Below are 20,594 nucleotides of genomic sequence, written 5' to 3'. Positions count from 1 at the left end.
ATTTTTACATACTCTATAAAGCAAGTTTTGCCCAATTTAATGAACATTTTATCAATTTTTGATCATTTTCATCCATTTGAAGTTATTTTGACGTTTTTATATCATACTACGTGATTTTCTACACTTTTTCATGCAATTTTTGTGAAATTTCATCAAAATTTTATCATTTCATACTTTTTTGATAATTTATTGATTTTAATGTGCTCTTGGTAGGTATTTTTATGTCATTTTACTTATGTTTTAAATATTTTATGCCTACTTTTTGGTTTTTTTCAATTGAGGGGTTCCATGGAAAAGGTGCCTTAGTCATTTTTTTGTTTATTTTCATTTTTATAATTTTGAATACATCCATTAAATTTTTTTTATCAATTTCACCATATTCAGTGATATTGAAATGTTCTTCCATGGAAAAAAAAAAAAAAAAACGAATTGGAAAATATTTCCTTGTGTAGAGAAAAATTTCAAGTCTATTTGAAGTTGTTGAACATGTAAAAATCAGTAAAAAAAATAACTAAGGTTCCTTTCCCATTTAACCCCTCATTTTTTTTTTTTTTAAATCAAGTTTTCTAGTAATCATGATTTTAGCACTGATTCACGCAATTTTTGTAAAATTGTACCAAAACTTCGTACTACTTTGGTGATTTGTATTGATTTTAATGTTTTTTTAAATGTGTGTTTTTACATCATTTTAACTTGTCAACACAGCTTCATGTAATTTTGGCCGTCTTTTAGCATAATTTCATTACTTTTTGGCAATTTTGATTAGGTAATTTAAATGCTTCATTTTCAGTTTTCTTACTACTTTACAAATTTATATTACTTTTTCATGCAATACAACCACATTTTATCACTTTTTGTTATCATTACTGATTTTGATTTTCAATTTTGGATTTTCTCATTATTTCGAAAAGTTTTTTGTACAATTTATTTCAAAACTTGGGTACTTGAATTTCATTCCTTTTTGGCAATATTTAAATATTTTAAATTTTAATGCTTTCCTTTCAATTTTACGTAATTTTACATGTTTTCAACACTTTTTCACACAAGTTTTGCCATTTTTGCTGGAGTTATATACTTTTTCTGCAATTTTTATTGATTTCAATGTACCTTTTATTTCGTGTTTTCTCATCATTTTACGTAATTTCAAAAAGTTTTATGCAATTATTCCCTAAATTTACTCAAAGTTCTTTCCTTTTCCAATTTTTATAGATTTTTATACGATTTTTTTATGTTAATTTGTTAGCTGGGTCTAAGTATTGACATTTTTTTTCACACACTTTTTCAAGCACTTTTTACCAAATTTCACTAAAATTTCATCAGCTTTTGTAAATTTTCTTCTTTATATTTTTATAATAAAGGATTTGCAAAATTAAATTTTAATGATTGTCGTTAATTTTTTTGATTTCAATGTTCCATTTTATGTTTTTAGGGTAAATGTGCCTAAGTTTGCGCGCTTCCTAAGATTGCGCAGTAACGATTTCTCAGAACCAGTGAGAGTTACAACATTGATACCGCCTTTACTTGAAAGAAGAATCAAAATGACCATACTTCACGTTTTTTGGTGATGGTAGCACCAAGTGTCGCGAAATGACAAGCGAAAAATTTTTTTTTCAAATTTTTTTATAACTTTTCCAATAAAAGTCACACGCGACAATTTTTATGGAAACGGCAGTAGAGATCTAAATAAGCTATTTTTAGATTCGTCATTGTCTGGGGATTATAACAAGCACATATTTCAAGTATTTTCTGCTTTAATTAGGTTTCAATTTTTCAATTTTTTAAAAAACACCCCTGTGCCTAAGATTGCGATTTTTAGTTTTTGCTACTTTTCTAGACTAATAATGATACTTTTTGAAATTTTCATTAAGAATTCAATTTATTGGAATGAAATGACACCTTCTATACGTGTATCGAGTTTACTCCTTGTCAAAAGCTAGGGAGAAATGGGTGTAATGCTGGAAATACCAGATATGAGCGCATTTCCAGTGTGGTTCACTCAGAAGTTTCAAATGCACGTTCTTGTGAGACATTTTGTTTGCTTTCATCATTAATTAAACAATATTGACGAATTTCTATGTTTTTCACTGGTGCACAATCTTGAGAAGGTGAATGCGCAATCTTAGGAAGGCATATGCCTAAGTTTGCGCATTTGACTTTTTTTGGTTTTTGGTCAAAATATCAAAAACTAAATCGATTAAAAATTTTATTTCTGAGGCAAATCATAGCCAAATGTTTGAGGAACCTTCTGTACAAATTTCAATATTCTAGCTGCTTTTCATAAAAAGTAGTGGCTGTTTGAAAATTAGGTGCGCAAACTTAGGCACATTTACCCTATACCTATGTATCACTTCACATACCTATTTTAAACAATTTTTCATTTGACTTTGGTCAAAATCAAATTTTCATAAATTTTAAATTTTAAAGTTTTTTTTTTTACATTCTCCTGTTACTTTTACATGGTTTTAAAACTTTTTAATGCAAATTTTTGCCAAAATTTGTTGAAATTTTATCACTTTTTTGTAATTTTTATTGATTTTAATGCTTTTTTTCGTGCCCTTTTTATTACCTACTTTACATAATTTCATCATTTCATACTTCTTTATGCATTTTTTCTGGCAAAATTTCACTGAAATTTTATTTTTTTGGTAGGTAGGTAATTTCCAATGATTTTAATCATTTTTTTTGTTTTTTTTATGCTAGGTACTTCACATGTTTTTAACCTTTTTTTTGAGACAAATTTTTTCAAAATTTCTTCAGTTTTTAATTTTGGCACGTTTGATTACCGAATTTTTTGCATAAGAGGAGGGGAGATGAAACTTGAAATATCCCAAAAATTTGAAAATTTATTGGCGTTTTGTTTGTTCATTTCCAAACTTCAAGTCGTTGAGTTGATTTTTTCATGTTACAAGAAAATTGAATCTCAAAAAAAATTACTTAATTTGACTTCATAGGATTAAAAAATGGACTATGGAGGGGGCTCGAAATAACACTGTGGTCATATTTGGGGGCAGGAGGCACACGAACCATTAAGAACTCAAATCAAAACAAATGCACGTTAATGTGTGTGTGTTTTTTTAAAAAATAAAAGCCACGAAGGTCCCTTCTATTGGAAATAATAATAAAATGACAAAAGTTGAAAAGTACAATAATATAAGTTTCTCAAGCTATCGATCATGCATTTAACACGCAAAAGCGATTACTGGAATCAAGTTGAAGCAGAAGCTTTTATAAATAAGTAATGAGCAGGATGTAGATGTAGAAGTGCACGTGCATTCATCATGCGTTAAAAAAAATTGATACCGAAAACCGAAAGCATGGTGAATTGGTGACTTTACTTATTTGTGTATTATAAAAACGAGGAAAGGGTACAGGCAATTTTTCACAATCATACGCATGTATGTAAATCTTTGACAAAAGCAAACAAACATGCGAAAAAAAAAATTAATCACATAAAAACGGGTCTTTGTCTATCGCTTAATTTTTTTTTCTCAAAAAAATCACATTTTTGTCAGATCACCTTCTCATAAACAGTTAGTAGCTAGAATGGTATGGGAAAAGCATATTTTTGCAATAATAATGAGCACACATAAGGATGACCTATTGGGTATACTAAAATGGAACCTATTTAAATGTAGACTAGGTATTATTTTCATAAAAATCTAACGATGGTTATAAAAGGACTTTGACAAACAGGAACTACTTTATCGTGAGTTTTAATGGTACGACAAAAAATAATGAATTCGAGTAGGAACATTCCGATTTTCTAAAACTACACAAGTATTACTCTTTGAGTCTCTATGATGGAGATATTAATTTATCTATATTACAGAAAACCTAAATCATCTAAGTATAGTCCAGGAAAATTAGATGAAAAAAAAGGGTCATTGGGAAAAGTGAGGTAGAAAGCTGAATTTTGGTATACTGGTCCATTTTTTTGTGCTGAACACGAATCCGATGCGATGAGTCCCCGGTCGTCCCTGGTGAGCGTTCTCCCCTATTGTGGATCTAAGCCCCCAAAAACCAGTTTTTTGCGATGTTCTTCCCCGCATCGCATTTTAGCGAAAAATGAGGGTAGATACAAGAATCTACGTCAAATTTCCGATCTAATGATATATCAACTTCACTTCTATCCCCAAGGGGGTGGAGCAGGAACCATTCAAATGTGAGGGAGGGGTTTTCTAAAAAACACAAAAGGGCTATCGGCGCATAGGAGGGGTGAAATGGGCCCCGAGAGCGTTCGAGTTGATATCAGCATTGAAAGTGGTTACCATCGAGAAACTACCCCGTGAAAAATTTCAGATCCACACCACCTCCCCTTTTTGCGGAACCCCCCTTTTTTGAAATTTCAGTAACACTTTTCTCAGCCCCATTTCAATCGATTTTGAAAATTTTTCTGGAAGTTATGTATATGCTTAGTAGGTATCCCCACAAAAATTTTCAACCCCTCCCTTCATATTTTCCCCTCAGAATGGCGTTTTTTTCATTTTTTATGCCGATTAACAATCTAGATTGCGAGGTACAATTTTGTAAACACGTTTTTTGGATGGATTTTTGGCCCCCAAACATCATATACTATATTAGAAATTTTTGCTTTGGTGCGCCGTGGTGAAAACTTGGAATAAAGTATCGTAGGGCGGTGGGGGGTGAAATGGGAATTTTGAAAAAAATAACTGTCAATGAGTAGGGTATCGTTTTCATATGATTCGATACCGATGAGCACGAATATGACCTCAAATTTTCTTCCACACTCACCTACCCCTCTCCAGAGCCCCTCAGCCCCCCCAATTTTCACGATTTTCGAAATAAAGTTATTTTGATAACATTGGTGTCGTTTTCATATGATTCGATACCGCTGAGCACGAATATGACCTCAGATTTTCTGCTACAATCACCTAGTCCTCTCCAGACCCCCTCAATTCACCTCATTTTTCACGATTTTCGAAATAAAGTTACTTTGATGATGTCTCGTAGAAGAAACTACAGCACATGGCTCCCCCTCGAGGGGGGTAGACCCTTGAATTTTTTTCCACACAGAAAACGCAACAAATTTGTATGTGTAATTGTGTACTGCCCTGTATAGGTATGCGGAGCATATGTGGCATAATAATTATTCATGATAACTGTAACTTGAGTATGTATTTTATAAATCAATGACTGCCTACATAAAAAATCACATTTTCTGCGTGGAAAAAAATTCAAGGGTCCATCCCCCTCGAGGAGGAGCCATGTGCTGTAGCTTATTCTACGAGAAATTTTATGTACAATAACAATGAACCTATGTAATTTTCCCATAGCAATGAAACCAACATCATCAAAGTAACTTTATTTCGAAAATCGTGAAAAATGAGGGGGGCTGAGGGGGTCTCGGTCTGGAGAGTGGTAGGTGAGTGTGGCAGATAATCTGAGGTCATATTCGTGCTCAGCGGTATCGAATCATATGAAAACGACACCAATGTCATCAAAATAACTATATTTCGAAAATCGTGAAAAATGTGGGGGGGGCCGAGGGGCTCTGGAGAGGGGTAGGTGAGTGTGGCAGAAAATCTGAGGTCATATTCGTGCTCAGCGGTATCGAATCATTTGAAAACGACACCAATGTCATCAAAATAACTATATTTCGAAAATCGTGAAAATTGTGGGGGGGCTGAGGGGCTCTGGAGAGGTGTAGGTGAGTGTGGCAGAAAATCTGAGGTCATAATCGTGCTCAGCCGTATCGAATCATATGAAAACGACACCAATGTCATCAAAATAACTATATTTCGAAAATCGTGAAAATTGTGGTGGGGCTGCGGGGCTCTGGAGAAGGGTAGGTGAGTGTGGCAGAAAATCTGAGGTCATATTCGTGCTCAGCGGTATCGAATCATATGAAAACGACACCAATGTCAACAAAATAACTTTATTTCGAAAATTCGTGAAAATTGAAGGGGGGCTGAGGGAGTCTGGAGAGGGGTAGGTGAGTGCAGCAGAAAATCTGAGGTCATATTGGTGCTCAGTGGTATCGAATCATATGAAAACGACACCAATGTCATCAAAATAACTATATTTAGAAAATTGTGAAAATTGGGGGGCTGAGGGGCTCTGGAGAGGGGTAGGTGAGTGTGGCAGAAAACCTGAGGTCATATTCGTGCTCAGCGGTATCGAATCATATGAAAACGATACCCTACTCATTGATAGTTATTTTTTTCAAAATTCCCATTTCACCCTCCACCCCCCTACGATACTTTATTCCAAGTTTTCACCACGGCGCACCAAAGCAAAAATTTCTAATATTGTATATGATGTTTGGGGGCCAAAAATCCATCCAAAAAACGTGTTTACAAAATTGTACCTCGCAATCTTGATTGTTAATAGGCATAAAAAATGAAAAAAATGCCATTTTGAGGGGTAAATATGAGGGGAGGGGGTTGAAAATTTTTGTGGGGATATCTACTAAGGATATACATAACTTCCAGAAAAATTTTCAAAATCGATTGAAATGGGGCTGAGAAAAGTGTTACTGAAATTTCAAAAAAGGGGTGTTCCGCAAAAAGGGGAGGTGGTGTGGATCTGAAATTTTTCACGGGGTAGTTTCTCGATGGTACCCACTTTCAATGCTGATATCAACCCGAACGCTCTCGGGACCCATTTCACCCCTCCTATGCGCCGATAGCCCTTTTGTGTTTTTTAGAAAATCCCTCACATTTGAATGGTTCCTGCTCCACCCCCCCCCCTTGGGGGTAGAAGTGAAGTTGATATATCATTAGATCGGAAATTTGACGTAGATTCTTGTATCTACCCTCATTTTTCGCTAAAATGCGATGCGCGGAAGAAAATCGCAAAAAACTGATTTTGGGGGGCTTAGATCCACAATAGGGGAGAACGCTCACCAGGGACGACCGGGAACTCATCGGATTCCTTTTCGGCACCAAAAAATGGACCAGTATACCAAAAATCAGCTTTCTACCTCACTTTTCCCAATGGAATGCTATTTTTCCTGGACTACTAGGAAAATGTCTAAATATTTAGAAATTTATTAGAATAATTCAGCTAGGTATCTAAGCTATTACTTAGATAGGTATGGGAATTGTGATAGTTTTTATTTTATTTTTAGAAGCAATGAAAGTTGGAAATTCGCACAACTCATCGCTGACATTATTTAATTTATCAATTCCCATTCCTATAATAATATTCAAGTGGTACCGAGTGGAAAAAAATATCATCTTACTCTCGATCTTTTAACAATAGTTTACCAATGAAATCTTTGGCATCGGCTGAAATATCATTGAAAGCTTCATCGTCATAGTCGTATTGTGCTATGGTAACATTAGCCATGGTTTGTACATCAGTTTCGCCCATAAAAGGCGATAAACCAGATAACCTGGAAACAATAAAAACAAAATTATTGCACTCGCACACGTGTCAATGATTTAATTTCTTTTTACCATCCGTACAAACGAACGGAAATTGGCAAAAATTAATTAAAATGATAAATAATTTGCGCATTTTATGCCAAAATAAATGTACTCACAGAACATAACAGATAACACCCACAGACCACATATCTGTGCCAAAACCAATTGAATCAAAGTTCACAACTTCCGGTGCTACGAATTCAGGGGTACCGAACAAAACTTGCAGTTTTTTCTCCGGATCGTACTTTCGAGCTAGACCGAAATCTATGATTTTGATCCGATTACCAGTTCTCGTTAAACATAGAATATTTTCCGGCTTAAATAAATATTACAAATGTGTACGTATAAGTTAGCATACGAGATCGGTACACGTAGAGCTTTTTTCTTCGTTTAATTAAATAGGTAGTATTATTATTACTTTCATATCCAGATGTAGAATGTTTTTCGAATGAATGAACGCGATTCCTTCGCATATTTGTCGCATGAATACTGATACCGATTTTTCTGTTAGGATAAAGTCATCATCTATAACACGTTCAAAAAGCTCGCCTCCTTCGATTCTGTAAAAATAAATGGTTTATTAGATTCATTGATAATGATACGATGAGTAGGTATAATACCTATTCGTTGAATTAATATTTTCATCGTATCGTTGGAAAAATGCCAATTTGTAAGGTATACCTTTAGACCTAGACGAATATGGTAGGTAGGTAAGAAGCTTGTGAGGGGAGAAAAAAAAAGTTGGGATAGGAATGGTTCGAGGAAATTAAAAAACATCAATTTAAGCGTCTATATGCTTTCGTTATAGGGTACTATATTTACAAGTGAATAAATAAAGGGTAAACACGTATTACTTACAATTCTAAAACGACGCACATGATGTTATTTATTTCAAACGCATCGTACATTTGTATAAGACGAGGATGTTGTAACTCTCTCATAATTTCAACCTCACGTTCGGCATTTCTTCTGTCTTGTCTTTTCGATATTCCTATAAACTTGGCTGCTAATTTTAAGCCAGTTGATTTCTCAGTACATCTGTAAACGGTGCCGAATTTACCCCTGAAATGATTTAACAACGAAAATTAAAAGAAATTCGTCTAAAATAATAAGTACAGGACTAATTATAGGTATTAAATGAAAAAACTCCCTTTTACATAAATAGAATCACCCATTTTATGATAAAATTTTGCTGTCAACTTAAAATTTTGTTTATAGAATTCTGTGATTTCAGCCAAAATTTTAAGCTATTTTGAAACATTGTGACTTTTCTCCCAAAATCCCCAAAATTTTGGTCTAATTTCGGGCTCAAAAATTCGTCAAAAATGATCCAAAAATTTTTGATGGAATTATTCGAATTTCTCGCCAAGTTGTACGTTATTGCATGATATTTTTTCAAAGCTCCAAAAATCGTGACCCAACTTTGGACTGAAAATTCTTCGAAAGTGCTGAAAAACATTTTCACGAAAATTCTTCATTTCTTGATGAAATTTCAATTCATTTGAACGAGTTGCACGATATTTGTTTCAAAAATCCTAAAATTCATGTACCAATTTTTGGCTCTAAATTTTTCAAAAGTGCTTAAAATAAGCTTTGATGAAAATATTCGAACTTTTCGCGAAATTTTAACTCATTTTGATATGTCACACGAGATATTTTCAAAAATCCAAGAAATTATGACGTAATATTGGGCTCAAACTTGTTCGGGAGTGCTCAAAACAAGTTTTGTGGTATAAATATTTCATTTTCTCGCAAAATTTCAACACATTTTTATGAGTCTCAGGACACTTTTTCAAAAATCTCAGAAATTATGATTTATGACACAGTATTGAGCTCAAAATTCTTCAGGAGTGCTCAAAATACAGTTTGATGGAATTGCCAATTATTCCATTGTTTCGAGAAATTTCAATTTTACGTTACAGGACACTTTTTTCAAAAATCCCAAAAATCATAACCAAGTTTTGGGCTCAAATTTTTTTCGAAAAATTTCAAAAAATGTGTTCGTCGATATGTATAGTATTTTGAATTTCTCGTTAAATTTTAACCCATTTGGATATACGTAGGTAGGTCTCGTGACACGTTTTCCCCCAAAAATCCCTCAAAAAATTACCAACGAATTTTTTGCTCAAAGTTCTTCAAAAAAGCTCAAAATTTTTGTACCAGAGATTTGGGATTTTTTGGGAAACTTTCAAGCTGTTTTGATAACTCGAATACTAAACATTTTTTCAAAAAGCAAAAAATCATGAACCAATTTTAGGCTTAAAATTCTTCAAAAAAATGTTCATAGAAGTTTTGATAGAAGTATTCGAATTTTTTTGCGAAATTTGAACTTATTTTAAACAATTGCAGGACGCTTTTTTGAAAATTCCCAAAATCGTGCCCTAATTTTGAGTTTAAAAAACTTCAGGAAACGCTGAAAATAAATTTGATTTTTTTTTGTTAAAACTCTAACTTATTTTGATAATGACATAAAAATTTAACTTAGGTACTGCAATCAATTGAAAAACATTTTTACAAAAATGTCAAAAATCACATCTCAATTCTGCGCTCAAAATTCTTCAAAAATGATCAGAAAAGATATTCGTCAAAATATTTGAATTTCTAGTTGAATTTTAAGCTATTTCGATAAGTTGTATGTCACTTTTTCAAAAATTCCAAGGATTATGATCCACATTGGGCTAAAATTCTTCAAATGTGCTCAAAACAAGTTAAGATATTCGAATTCTTTGTAAAATTTTAACGCATTTTGATAGGTCACAAGGCACTTTTTCAAAAATTCCAAGGATCATGATCCACAATGAGCTCAAAATTTTTCAAAAGTGCGTAAAACAAATTTTAATAAAGATATTCGAATTCTTTGTAAAATTTTAACGCATTTTGATAGGTCACAAGGCACTTTTTAAAAAATTCCAAGGATCATGATGATCCACATTGGGCTCAAAATTCTTCAAAAGTGCTCAAAACAAGTTTTAACAAAGATATTCGAATTCTTTGTAAAATTTTAACGCATTTCGATAGGTCACAAGGCACTTTTTCAAAAATTCCGAAGATGCATGATCCACATTGGGCTCAACATTTTTCAAAAGTCCTCAAAACAAGTTTTAACAAAGATATTCGAATTCTTTGTAAAATTTTAACACATTTTGATAGGTCACAAGCCCCTTTTTTAAAAATTCCAAAGATCCATGATCCACATTGGGTTCAAAATTCTTCAAAAGTGCTCAAAACAAGTTTTAACAAAGATATTCGAATTCTTTGTAAAATTTTAACGCATTTTGATAGGTCACAAGGCACTTTTTAAAAAATTCCAAGGATCATGATGATCCACATTGGGCTCAAAATTCTTCAAAAGTGCTCAAAACAAGTTTTAACAAAGATATTCGAATTCTTTGTAAAATTTTAACGCATTTCGATAGGTCACAAGGCACTTTTTCAAAAATTCCGAAGATGCATGATCCACATTGGGCTCAACATTTTTCAAAAGTCCTCAAAACAAGTTTTAACAAAGATATTCGAATTCTTTGTAAAATTTTAACGCATTTTGATAGGTCACAAGGCACTTTTTAAAAAATTCCAAGGATCATGATGATCCACATTGGGCTCAAAATTCTTCAAAAGTGCTCAAAACAAGTTTTAACAAAGATATTCGAATTCTTTGTAAAATTTTAACGCATTTCGATAGGTCACAAGGCACTTTTTCAAAAATTCCGAAGATGCATGATCCACATTGGGCTCAACATTTTTCAAAAGTCCTCAAAACAAGTTTTAACAAAGATATTCGAATTCTTTGTAAAATTTTAACACATTTTGATAGGTCACAAGCCCCTTTTTTAAAAATTCCAAAGATCCATGATCCACATTGGGTTCAAAATTCTTCAAAAGTGCTCAAAACAAGTTTTAACAAAGATATTCGAATTCTTTGTAAAATTTTAACGCATTTTGATAGGTCACAAGGCACTTTTTAAAAAATTCCAAGGATCATGATGATCCACATTGGGCTCAAAATTCTTCAAAAGTGCTCAAAACAAGTTTTAACAAAGATATTCGAATTCTTTGTAAAATTTTAACGCATTTCGATAGGTCACAAGGCACTTTTTCAAAAATTCCGAAGATGCATGATCCACATTGGGCTCAACATTTTTCAAAAGTCCTCAAAACAAGTTTTAACAAAGATATTCGAATTCTTTGTAAAATTTTAACATATTTTGAAAGGTCACAAGGCATTTTTTCAAAAATTCAAAAGATCCATGATCCACATTGGGCTCAAAATTATTCAAAAGTGCTCAAAACAAGTTTTAACAAAGATATTAAAATTCTTTATAAAATTTTAACGCATTTTGATAGGTCACAAGGCACTTTTTCAAAAATTCAAAAGATCCATGATCCACATTGGGCTCAAAATTCTTCAAAAATACTCAAAACAAGTTTTAACAAAGATATTCGAATTCTTTGTAAAATTTTAACGTATTTTGATAGGTCACAAGGCACTTTTTCCTAAATCATAAAATTCATGACCCATATTGTGCTCAAAAGTCAAAATTCTACAAAAATGCTTAAAAAACATGTTTTGATGGAAATATTTGACTTCGTTGCAAAATTTTCAGCTATTTTGACTAGTCGCAAGACAATTAATCCAAAATTTCCAAAAATCATAACTCAACAACTTTGAGCTAGAAATTCTTCAAAAAATGCTCAAAAAAGTCTTAGTTGAAATGTTTGAATCTATCGTAAAATTTTCAACTCATTTTAATCGAGTGAAAGAAGTTTTTTCAAAAATCCAAAAATTCTCACTCAATTTTGGGGCTCAAAATGTTTTCAAAAATGCTCAAAACTTATATGTATTTTTGTCAAAATATTTCCATTCCTCACAAAATTTTATCCAATTTTGATTGGTTGCATGACACTTTATTGGAAATCACGAAAATCACGACCTGATTTTGAACTCAGAATATTGTTCAAAAACGCCCAAAGAACATTTCGGCTAAAATATTTGTATTTCTCGCGAAATTTTGACTTACTTAGATAAGTAGTACGTTGTACAACACTTCTTCAAGATTTTCAGACCAAATTTTGAGCTTAAGATTCATCAAAAGGGTTAAAAAAAAGTTTTAACATGAATTTCTGAATTTGTACCGAAAAAACACGAAGCAGAGGTAAGTAGGCTAAATCCCCCCTGCTAGAATCTTGACGTTGACCGCTGCGCTGGAAGTTGGTATTTGTAAGAAATCATCGAGTTTTTCCTACTCATTTTCATCATTGATCCAAATTCAGGTTAATAGTGCTGTAGTTCGACGTCTTTCATAATACCTTGCGTGAAAAAATTTTCACCCAAAATTAACGATTTAGGCTGTAAAAATCATGTCAATTTCACTCCATTTAGACGGGTTAGAGGTGATGTAGTGATCTGAAAATTTCATCAATGGAGTTTCAGACTACAAATATCAACTCCCACTGGTTAATTTCGAAATCCAGACCCTGAGGGGGGGGGGTTGGTTCACCCTTTTGATTCGCTATCACAATAATGCTCTTTATTACTCAAATAATTTAGGTATAACTATACGACCACACGTTGGTAAAAAAGGATGGGATCTGCCAATGCCAAACAAAAAAATGTCAAAAAACAGGAACCAACGATGAATATCTCAATACTACTTAATTCAATAACGTACAATTTTACGGCACATAATGAAAGCACGTGGGAGATTAATTAGCATAATACCTAATTGAAATAAATCAGAAAACTTCGATGTGGGTGTCATCACCGTACGTACTTTGAGTAACATTTTAAAAGCCTTAGTTTAAAGTCAAGGGTATAAAGCGTGCTTCGCTCAGTGGCAATGTGACAAAAGAAAAATCTTCAAAGAATGCTGGGCGTGAATATTGCCAACTCTTGAAAATTTGTCTCGTCGCCAAAGACGACGGCGGCGCGGCGGCGATGAATCTAACACGTAGATATGAATATTATTTTTGCAATTTTGGAATGAAAATGAAAGAATAACTCGTTATTGTGTCGCCGAATTAAACGCACGATAATGTACCAAGTACCCTAAGCTTTTTTCTCTTATTCTCGAACAGAGAGGAAAAAGAAAAATATTATATACTCGTGTTGTACTTAGTGCAGCGGATACTTTTTTTTAGATAGTTGTTTAGATGTGTTGTTATCGTATAACATGTGTACGAGATTAATATTCGACTGTTTTATGGTTCGTCGTCGTCGTCGTTGTAATTTGTTGAGAAGTATTTTTAAACTAAACGGACATTATAAATGATTCGCGAATGAGAAACAGAAACAGAAAGTGAAATGAGAAGATGAGGATGAGGAAGTTGAATGAAATTTCTGTTCTGTTATCATCATTCTTCTGTTCTAGAAAATTAAATTCAGGGATTTCACTTTTTTTTTTGGTTTCTGTCGAGTGTGGTGACGAAAAAAACGAAACTGATGTTTTCATTTCACATTTTCAATTTGATTTCGTAATTTTATTTCATTCTTTAATTCCATTTGGATGATTTGGATCGTTTTCAAAAAAAAAAATAATTAAAATGAGGAGCTTGGTGACAAAGTTAGACAAACGCCACGGAGGGCGCATACGGAAAGGAACCTAACGACCAAAAAAAAAAAAAAAAAAAAGTTCTCCGAAATTGTTGTAGGAGCTCTGTAAAGGGTTCCTACAACAATTTCGGAGAACTTTTTTTTTTTGGTCGTTAGGTTCCTTTCCGTATGCGCCCTCCGTGGCGTTTGTCTAACTTTGTCACCAAGCTCCTCAAATTAAAAATTTCTACGGAAATTACCTACCAAACTCATGAAGTAGGTAAATTGTATTTCTAAAAGCGCTCTCTATGGTGAAATGGGGAACTACTAGATGCAAATATCACTATATCACTTGGCCACGCGCGTGCGCTGTGGAGGCATTCGGCATTCGATAAAGAAAAAACATTTTGACTAGTCATGATATGAATTTGGTTATTGCAAGAATTTTCCATTATTTATCGTTATAATTAGTGAAATTTCGTTATTATTCTTCGTTTAGTTTCATCCTCGGTGTAATCCAAGGTGAGTCTAGTCAATTTAATATACATTTGTATGTTTTTCATCGTATTTTACTCGATACCGAAGAACCTCTTCGAGTGTTACTTTCTACACACTAATTTAGCTTAAAATAAATTCTAAAGCGTCGAATATGTTCGTCGAACGTAAAAATAATCTAAATTACCTTCCGATTTCTTTCTGCAAATCGTAAAACTCCTTCATATCTGTATTCTTCCTGATAACAACATCTCGAAAAGGAAAGCTCGGATCCATCTCTGTAACAATCGAAATAAATTACTAACATCTTCGTGCATTTTTTTTTTTTTACAGATCAAAATGGATAACAAAGTGCCCGTAATGGTCGAGCTGGAGCAGCTGCAGAATCGTAAACTATGGCATCAGTTAACGTTGAAACTATTAGCTTACGTTCAAGACCCAGAAGTGCTAAAAAACGAGAATTTACTCAAGCTGTACAACGATTTCATACAACCGATCGAGAGTAAAATGAACCCGTTCACGTTTATGAAAATCGTATCCTATATTATCACTCAATTCACCGACCCCAAAGAAACGGTGACTTTTCTCCAAACTCAAGAACCGAAAGTGAAAAGCGATAAAGAAGCGCTCATCTATTGTAAAACTCTCGAAGGCGAAGTATACTTGGATAAATTGAAAAACCAAGACGAAGCTGTGAAAATAATCACCGAATTAGAGACCTTATTAGCGGACATCGAAGAAATAGGAATAGTTCATAATCGTTTCTATCTGCTGGCCAGTCAACTGTATCGTATTCAGAGTAAACACACCGAGTTTTATCGTACGTGCTTGAAATACCTCGGTTCGATGGATTTGGCATCGATTCCCGTCAAAGAACAAATGCAACACGCCTTCCTTCTATCGCTAGCTGCCTTACTCAGCGAAGACATTTATAATCTAGGTGAACTTTTGCAACACCCTGTACTCGCTACGTTGAAAAATACACCCCAGGAATGGCTGATCGACCTTTTGCACGTTTTTAACTCCGGTAATATCAGAAAGTTCGAAGAAATGCAACCGAAATGGGCTTCGATCGGAGATATAGCCGTACAGAAGGATAAACTTAGACGTAAGATATCGCTTCTATGTTTAATGGAAATGACTTTCAAACGTCCATCTAAAGATAGAAGATTAACGTTCCAAGAAATAGCCACCGAAACGGAATTACCTATCAATGATATCGAATTATTAGTCATGAAAGCGTTAGCCATCGGTTTGGTCAAAGGGTCTATTGATCAGGTAGCTCAAGAAGTACATTTGAACTGGGTTCAACCACGAGTTGTAGATAAATCGCAAATTAAAACTATGGTGAAACGATTAGATACTTGGTTAGGTGATGTGAATGCCATGAAAGGATTAATCGAAGAGAAGGGGTTAGATTTTTTGAAAGTGTAGTTTGTCGAAAGTATTCTATCGATTTGTACGATCTTATATGTCATTTTTATATCATTTGTTGAATTGTTTCGATAATAAAATTTTTCTAAATTAAAAACTGCTAATGTTAAGTTGTGTTTATTTTTTAGTCTGCTCTTTGTAACACCTTCGTAAAAATATAATTATGTTTGTATGTGGGGTTTTATTTTTTTTTAGAAATCAGCTCGTAGGATTGACTTGGCATAGTATTGTTTTAGTTCGAGATGGATGAACTATTCGAATAAGTGAGTGTGAAGTGAACTGAAGAATTACAAATTGATGATCTGTTAGAAGAAATTTAAACCAGAAAGGTTGAACTTTTTTCAGAATAATCAACAATATTGAAATATGTACATTGTACTCTTCATTTCGGAAGAATATTATGAAGGGTCACTGACTTCAAGCTCGTTTTTAAAAACATGTATCATTTTATCATTTTTCAAGTATGGGAACTCCCAATTTTTTATTATTATTTTTTTTTTACTAAAAATAAACTATTGTGGAATGATTCAAAAGTAACAAGGGTTAAAATTTCGTAAAAAATCCAAATTTTTAGACTAAAATATTTTTTGAAGAATTTAGAGCGCAAAATAGGGCCATGATTTTCGGGATTATCAAAAATGTGTCATGCCACGTATCAATATACTTATTGATAAAATTTCTCAAGAAATCCTAATATTTCGAAGAACATAGAATTTTGTTTTCGAAATATTTGAAAAAAATTGTGATTCAAATCAAAATGAACTGAAATTTTGGGAGAGTATTCAAATTTTTCAACCAACATATTTTTTGAGCATTTCCAAAGTATTTTGGGCCCGAATATAGACCATGATTTACAGGATTTTAAAAATTGGATCATGATTTTCGGGATCTTTGGTAAGGTACTCATCAAGTGACCTATCAAAGTAGTCTAAAATTTAGCAAAAACTCCAAATATTTTGACGAAAATAATTTTCACGCATTTTTGAAGAATTTTGAGCCCAAAATTGGATCATAATTTATGATTTTTTTCGAAAAAGGTATTAAAAGACCAGATGTGACCTATTGAAATGGGTTAAAATTTCGCGAAAAAATAGAATATTTTAATGAACATTTTTTTTTGATTATTTTTGAACAATTTTGAGCTTAAAATTTGTTCACGATTTTCGGAATTTTTGAAATGGTGCCCAGCAACTTATCAAAGTAGATTAAAATTTCGCAAAAAATCCAAATTTTCAGACTAAGATATTTTTTTAGCATTTTTGAAGAATTTTGAGCCTAAAATTATGTCATGAGATCTCACGATTTTTGGATTTTCTCGAAAAAGTGTCGTTCAGTTGATCGAACTATGGTTTAAATTTTGCAAAAAATTCAAAAATTTCAACGAATATTTTTTTTGAGCATTTATAAAGAATTTTGAGCCCAAAATTGAGTCGTGATATTTGGGATTTTTGAAAAAGTGTAATTTCCTATCATCTCGTAGGAAATTTATACTTAATTCTCAGTAAAAAGAAGAACATTTTTGCCTATCTTCTTTAGTTTTAAAACAATTTAAAATTAAATTTGAAAGGGATCTTTTTTGTGGAAAAATAAATTTCTCGGGAAAAAGTTATTTATTTGAAAATTTGAGGTGATTTCAAATTTTTAAAAAAGTCACTCAGGTCTTTGATACAAAAAAAAAGTCGTAGCAGAAACATTGAGGGCTCTAGGCACTTAGGGTACACCCTCCCATTGTACTGTGAAAATTTGGACCCTCTAGGTTAATTTGGAGGGACTACAGGCTGTCTGAAAAATTGAAAAACACGTAAAATAGCAAAAAAAACACTTTTTGGACCCTGTAGAGAGGTCAAATAGGGTTGGAAGATTGAAACCTGAAATAATCACTCATGGGGCACCCTCCCATTGTACTGTGAAAATTTGGACCCTCTTGGTCAATTTGGAGGGGCTACAGGCTGTCTGAAAAATTGAAAAACACGTAAAATAGCAAAAAAAAACACTTTTTGGACCCTGTAGAGAGGTCAAATAGGGTTGGAAGATTGAAACCTGAAATAATCACTCATGGGGCACCCTCCCATTGTACTGTGAAAATTTGGGCCCTCTTGGTCAATTTGGAGGGGCTACAGGCTGCCTGAAAAATTGAAAAACGCTTAAAATAGCAAAAAAATACAATTTTTTGACCCTGGAGAGACGTCAAATAGGGTTGGAAGGTTGAAACCTGCAAAAGGCACTTCAGATACATCCTCTCAATGTACTGTGAAAATTTGGACCCTGTAGATCAATTTTGAGGGGCTACAGGCTGTCTGAAAAATTGAAAAACACGTAAAATAGAAAAAAAACACTTTTTTGACCCTGGAGAGAGGTAAAATAGGGTTGCAAGGTTGAAACCTGCAATAATCACTCATGGGACACCCTCCTATTGTATTCTGAAAATTTGGACCTTCTAGATCAATTTCAGGGGTGATGGGTCAAAAACTGGGGTCAAATGTGGTATTTACCACCTTAATCGGGATGGATATGACCTAGGAAGCTGAAATTTGGATATATTGTTCACAATGGCGTTACTCACCAATGGTATGAATTTGGACCATTTTCATTGATTTGGGACCAAATTATGCTTCTCCAAAAAAATGACTTTTCTGTAATTTTCAACTTTGACTCTCCAAACTGCAGGGGTCAATTTTAGCTTCCGAAAGAACCCCATTTCTCAAGTTTGACTTTATTTGATCGATTAGAACCGGTTCCAGGTCATAAAATGTAAAAATCACCATTGTGCTGAAACTTATAAATTATAAAGCAAATAGACCATTTTTTTTACAAAAATGTGGCTAAAAAAAAACTAAAAATAAAAGCACTTTCTTTTGCTTCAAAATAGTTCAGCTGTATTTCATTTCAAAGATACTTGATACTTCTTTCCAAAAAAAAACTTTTGTAAAAAAAAAAATAAAAATCAATTTCTCGCAAAAAAAATTTTATGAATCTTTTTAGGTATTCGAATTGAAATACGATAAGGCTAAACTAATTTGAAAAACTCAGCTTCTTCAATTTTCACAATGCTTACTTTAAATGTGTTAAATGTTTTTTTTTAGAAAATTGAATTTTTGATAAACAGTGATTTTTATGAGGCTTGTCAATATACTTTTTATGGGCATTGAACTTTAATAGGTCATATTTCCCTCTTTCGATAAATTCTGAGAAATAAAAATCAAAAATCAACCAAATTTGAAGCAGAAATTTCCCAAAAATTATCATAAAAAGTTTTTATAGAAATTTCTAAGTTTCTCCTGTAATTTTAACTCAGTTTGGTAGGTCAAAGGGCATTTTTTCAAAAATACCGAAAATTACGACTCATATCTGTAGTTTGAAGAACTCCAGAATAAGTTCTTATAGAAACTTTTCACGAATTTTGAGTCATTTTGATAAGTTACATACCTTCTTCAAAAATTTCGATTATTATAACTCAATTTTGAGTTCAAAATAAAAAGACCTAAATTGTAAAAAAAAAAAAAAAAATTCGATACCGCTGAGCACGAATATGAACTCAGATTTTCTGCCACACTCACCTACCCCTCTCCAGAGCCCCTCAGCCCCCCCCCCAATTTTCACGATTTTCGAAATATAGTTATTTTGATGACATTGGTGTCGTTTTCAAATGATTCGATACCGCTGAGCACGAATATGATCTCAGATTTTCTGCCACACTCACCTACCCCCTCAGCCTCCCTCATTTTTCACGATTTTAGAAATAAAGTTACTTTGATGATGTTGGTTTCATTGCTATGGGAAAATTACATAGGTTCATTGTTATTGTACATAAAATTTCTCGTAGAATAAGCTACAGCACATGGCTCCCCCTCGAGGGGGGTGGACCCTTGAATTTTTTTCCACGCAGAAAATGTGATTTTTTATGTAGGTAGTCATTGATTTATAAAATACATACTCATACATACTCAAGTTACAGTTATCATGAATAATTATTATGCCACATATGCTCCGCATACCTATACAGTGCAGTACACAATTACACATACAGATTTGTTGCGTTTTGTGCGTGGAAAAAAATTCAAGGGTCTACCCCCCTCGAGAGGGAGCCATGTGCTGTAGTCTATTCTACGAGAAATTTTATGTACAATAACAATGAACTTATGTAATTTTCCCATAGCAATGAAACCAACATCATCAAAGTAACTTTATTTTGAAAATTCGTGAAAATTGAGGGGGGCTGAGGGGGTCTGGAGAGAGGTAGGTGAGTGTAGCAGAAAATCTGAGGTCATATTCGTGATCAGTGGTATCGAATCATATGAAAACGACACCAATGTCATCAAAATAACTATATTTCGAAAATCGTGAAAATTGAGGGGGGCTCAGGGGCTCTGGAGAGGGGTAGGTGAGTGTGGCAGAAAATCTGAGTTCATATTCGTGCTCAGCGGTATCGACTCATATGAAAACGATACCCTACTCATTGATAGTTATTTTTTTCAAAATTCCCATTTCACCCCCCACCCCCCTACGATACTTTATTCCAAGTTTTCACCACGGCGCATCAAAGCAAAAATTTCTAATATAGTATATAATGTTTGGGGGCCAAAAATCCATCCAAAAAACGTGTTTACAAAATTGTACCTCGCAATCTTGATTGTTAATAGGCATAAAAAAATGAAAAAAACGCCATTTTGTGGGGTAAATATGAGGGGAGGGAGTTGAAAATTTTTGTGGGGATACCTACTAAGGATATACATAACTTCCAGAAA

The 20,594-nt window shown here is 33.3% G+C and overlaps 2 protein-coding genes across 3 annotated transcripts in view; one reads left to right on the top strand and one right to left on the bottom strand.

The window, feature by feature from the left end:
- Nucleotides 1-20,594, bottom strand: part of LOC135849035 (probable serine/threonine-protein kinase nek3) — a 28,894-nt gene that overhangs the window by 4,675 nt on the left and 3,625 nt on the right. For both annotated transcript variants that reach the window (XM_065369172.1, XM_065369173.1), the window contains exons 3-7: nucleotides 14,603-14,693; nucleotides 8,250-8,453; nucleotides 7,810-7,951; nucleotides 7,508-7,707; nucleotides 7,205-7,357 (exon numbers count right to left, since the gene is read on the bottom strand). In XM_065369172.1, the coding sequence (XP_065225244.1) occupies nucleotides 7,205-7,357; nucleotides 7,508-7,707; nucleotides 7,810-7,951; nucleotides 8,250-8,453; nucleotides 14,603-14,693 (790 nt within the window). The remainder of the gene's footprint in view (nucleotides 1-7,204; nucleotides 7,358-7,507; nucleotides 7,708-7,809; nucleotides 7,952-8,249; nucleotides 8,454-14,602; nucleotides 14,694-20,594) is intronic.
- Rpn9 (regulatory particle non-ATPase 9) lies at nucleotides 14,266-16,021 on the top strand. Its single transcript, XM_065369175.1, has 2 exons — nucleotides 14,266-14,442; nucleotides 14,749-16,021. The coding sequence occupies exon 2, from the start codon at nucleotides 14,755-14,757 to the stop codon at nucleotides 15,847-15,849; it is 1,095 nt and encodes a 364-aa protein (XP_065225247.1). The 5' UTR covers nucleotides 14,266-14,442; nucleotides 14,749-14,754; the 3' UTR covers nucleotides 15,850-16,021.

This window comes from Planococcus citri, chromosome 5 (genome assembly GCF_950023065.1).
Source record: "Planococcus citri chromosome 5, ihPlaCitr1.1, whole genome shotgun sequence".
NCBI lineage: Eukaryota > Metazoa > Arthropoda > Insecta > Hemiptera > Pseudococcidae > Planococcus > Planococcus citri.
The sequence above is the reverse complement of the archived record's forward strand: the minus strand, read 5'-3'. Positions and strand labels throughout refer to the sequence as shown.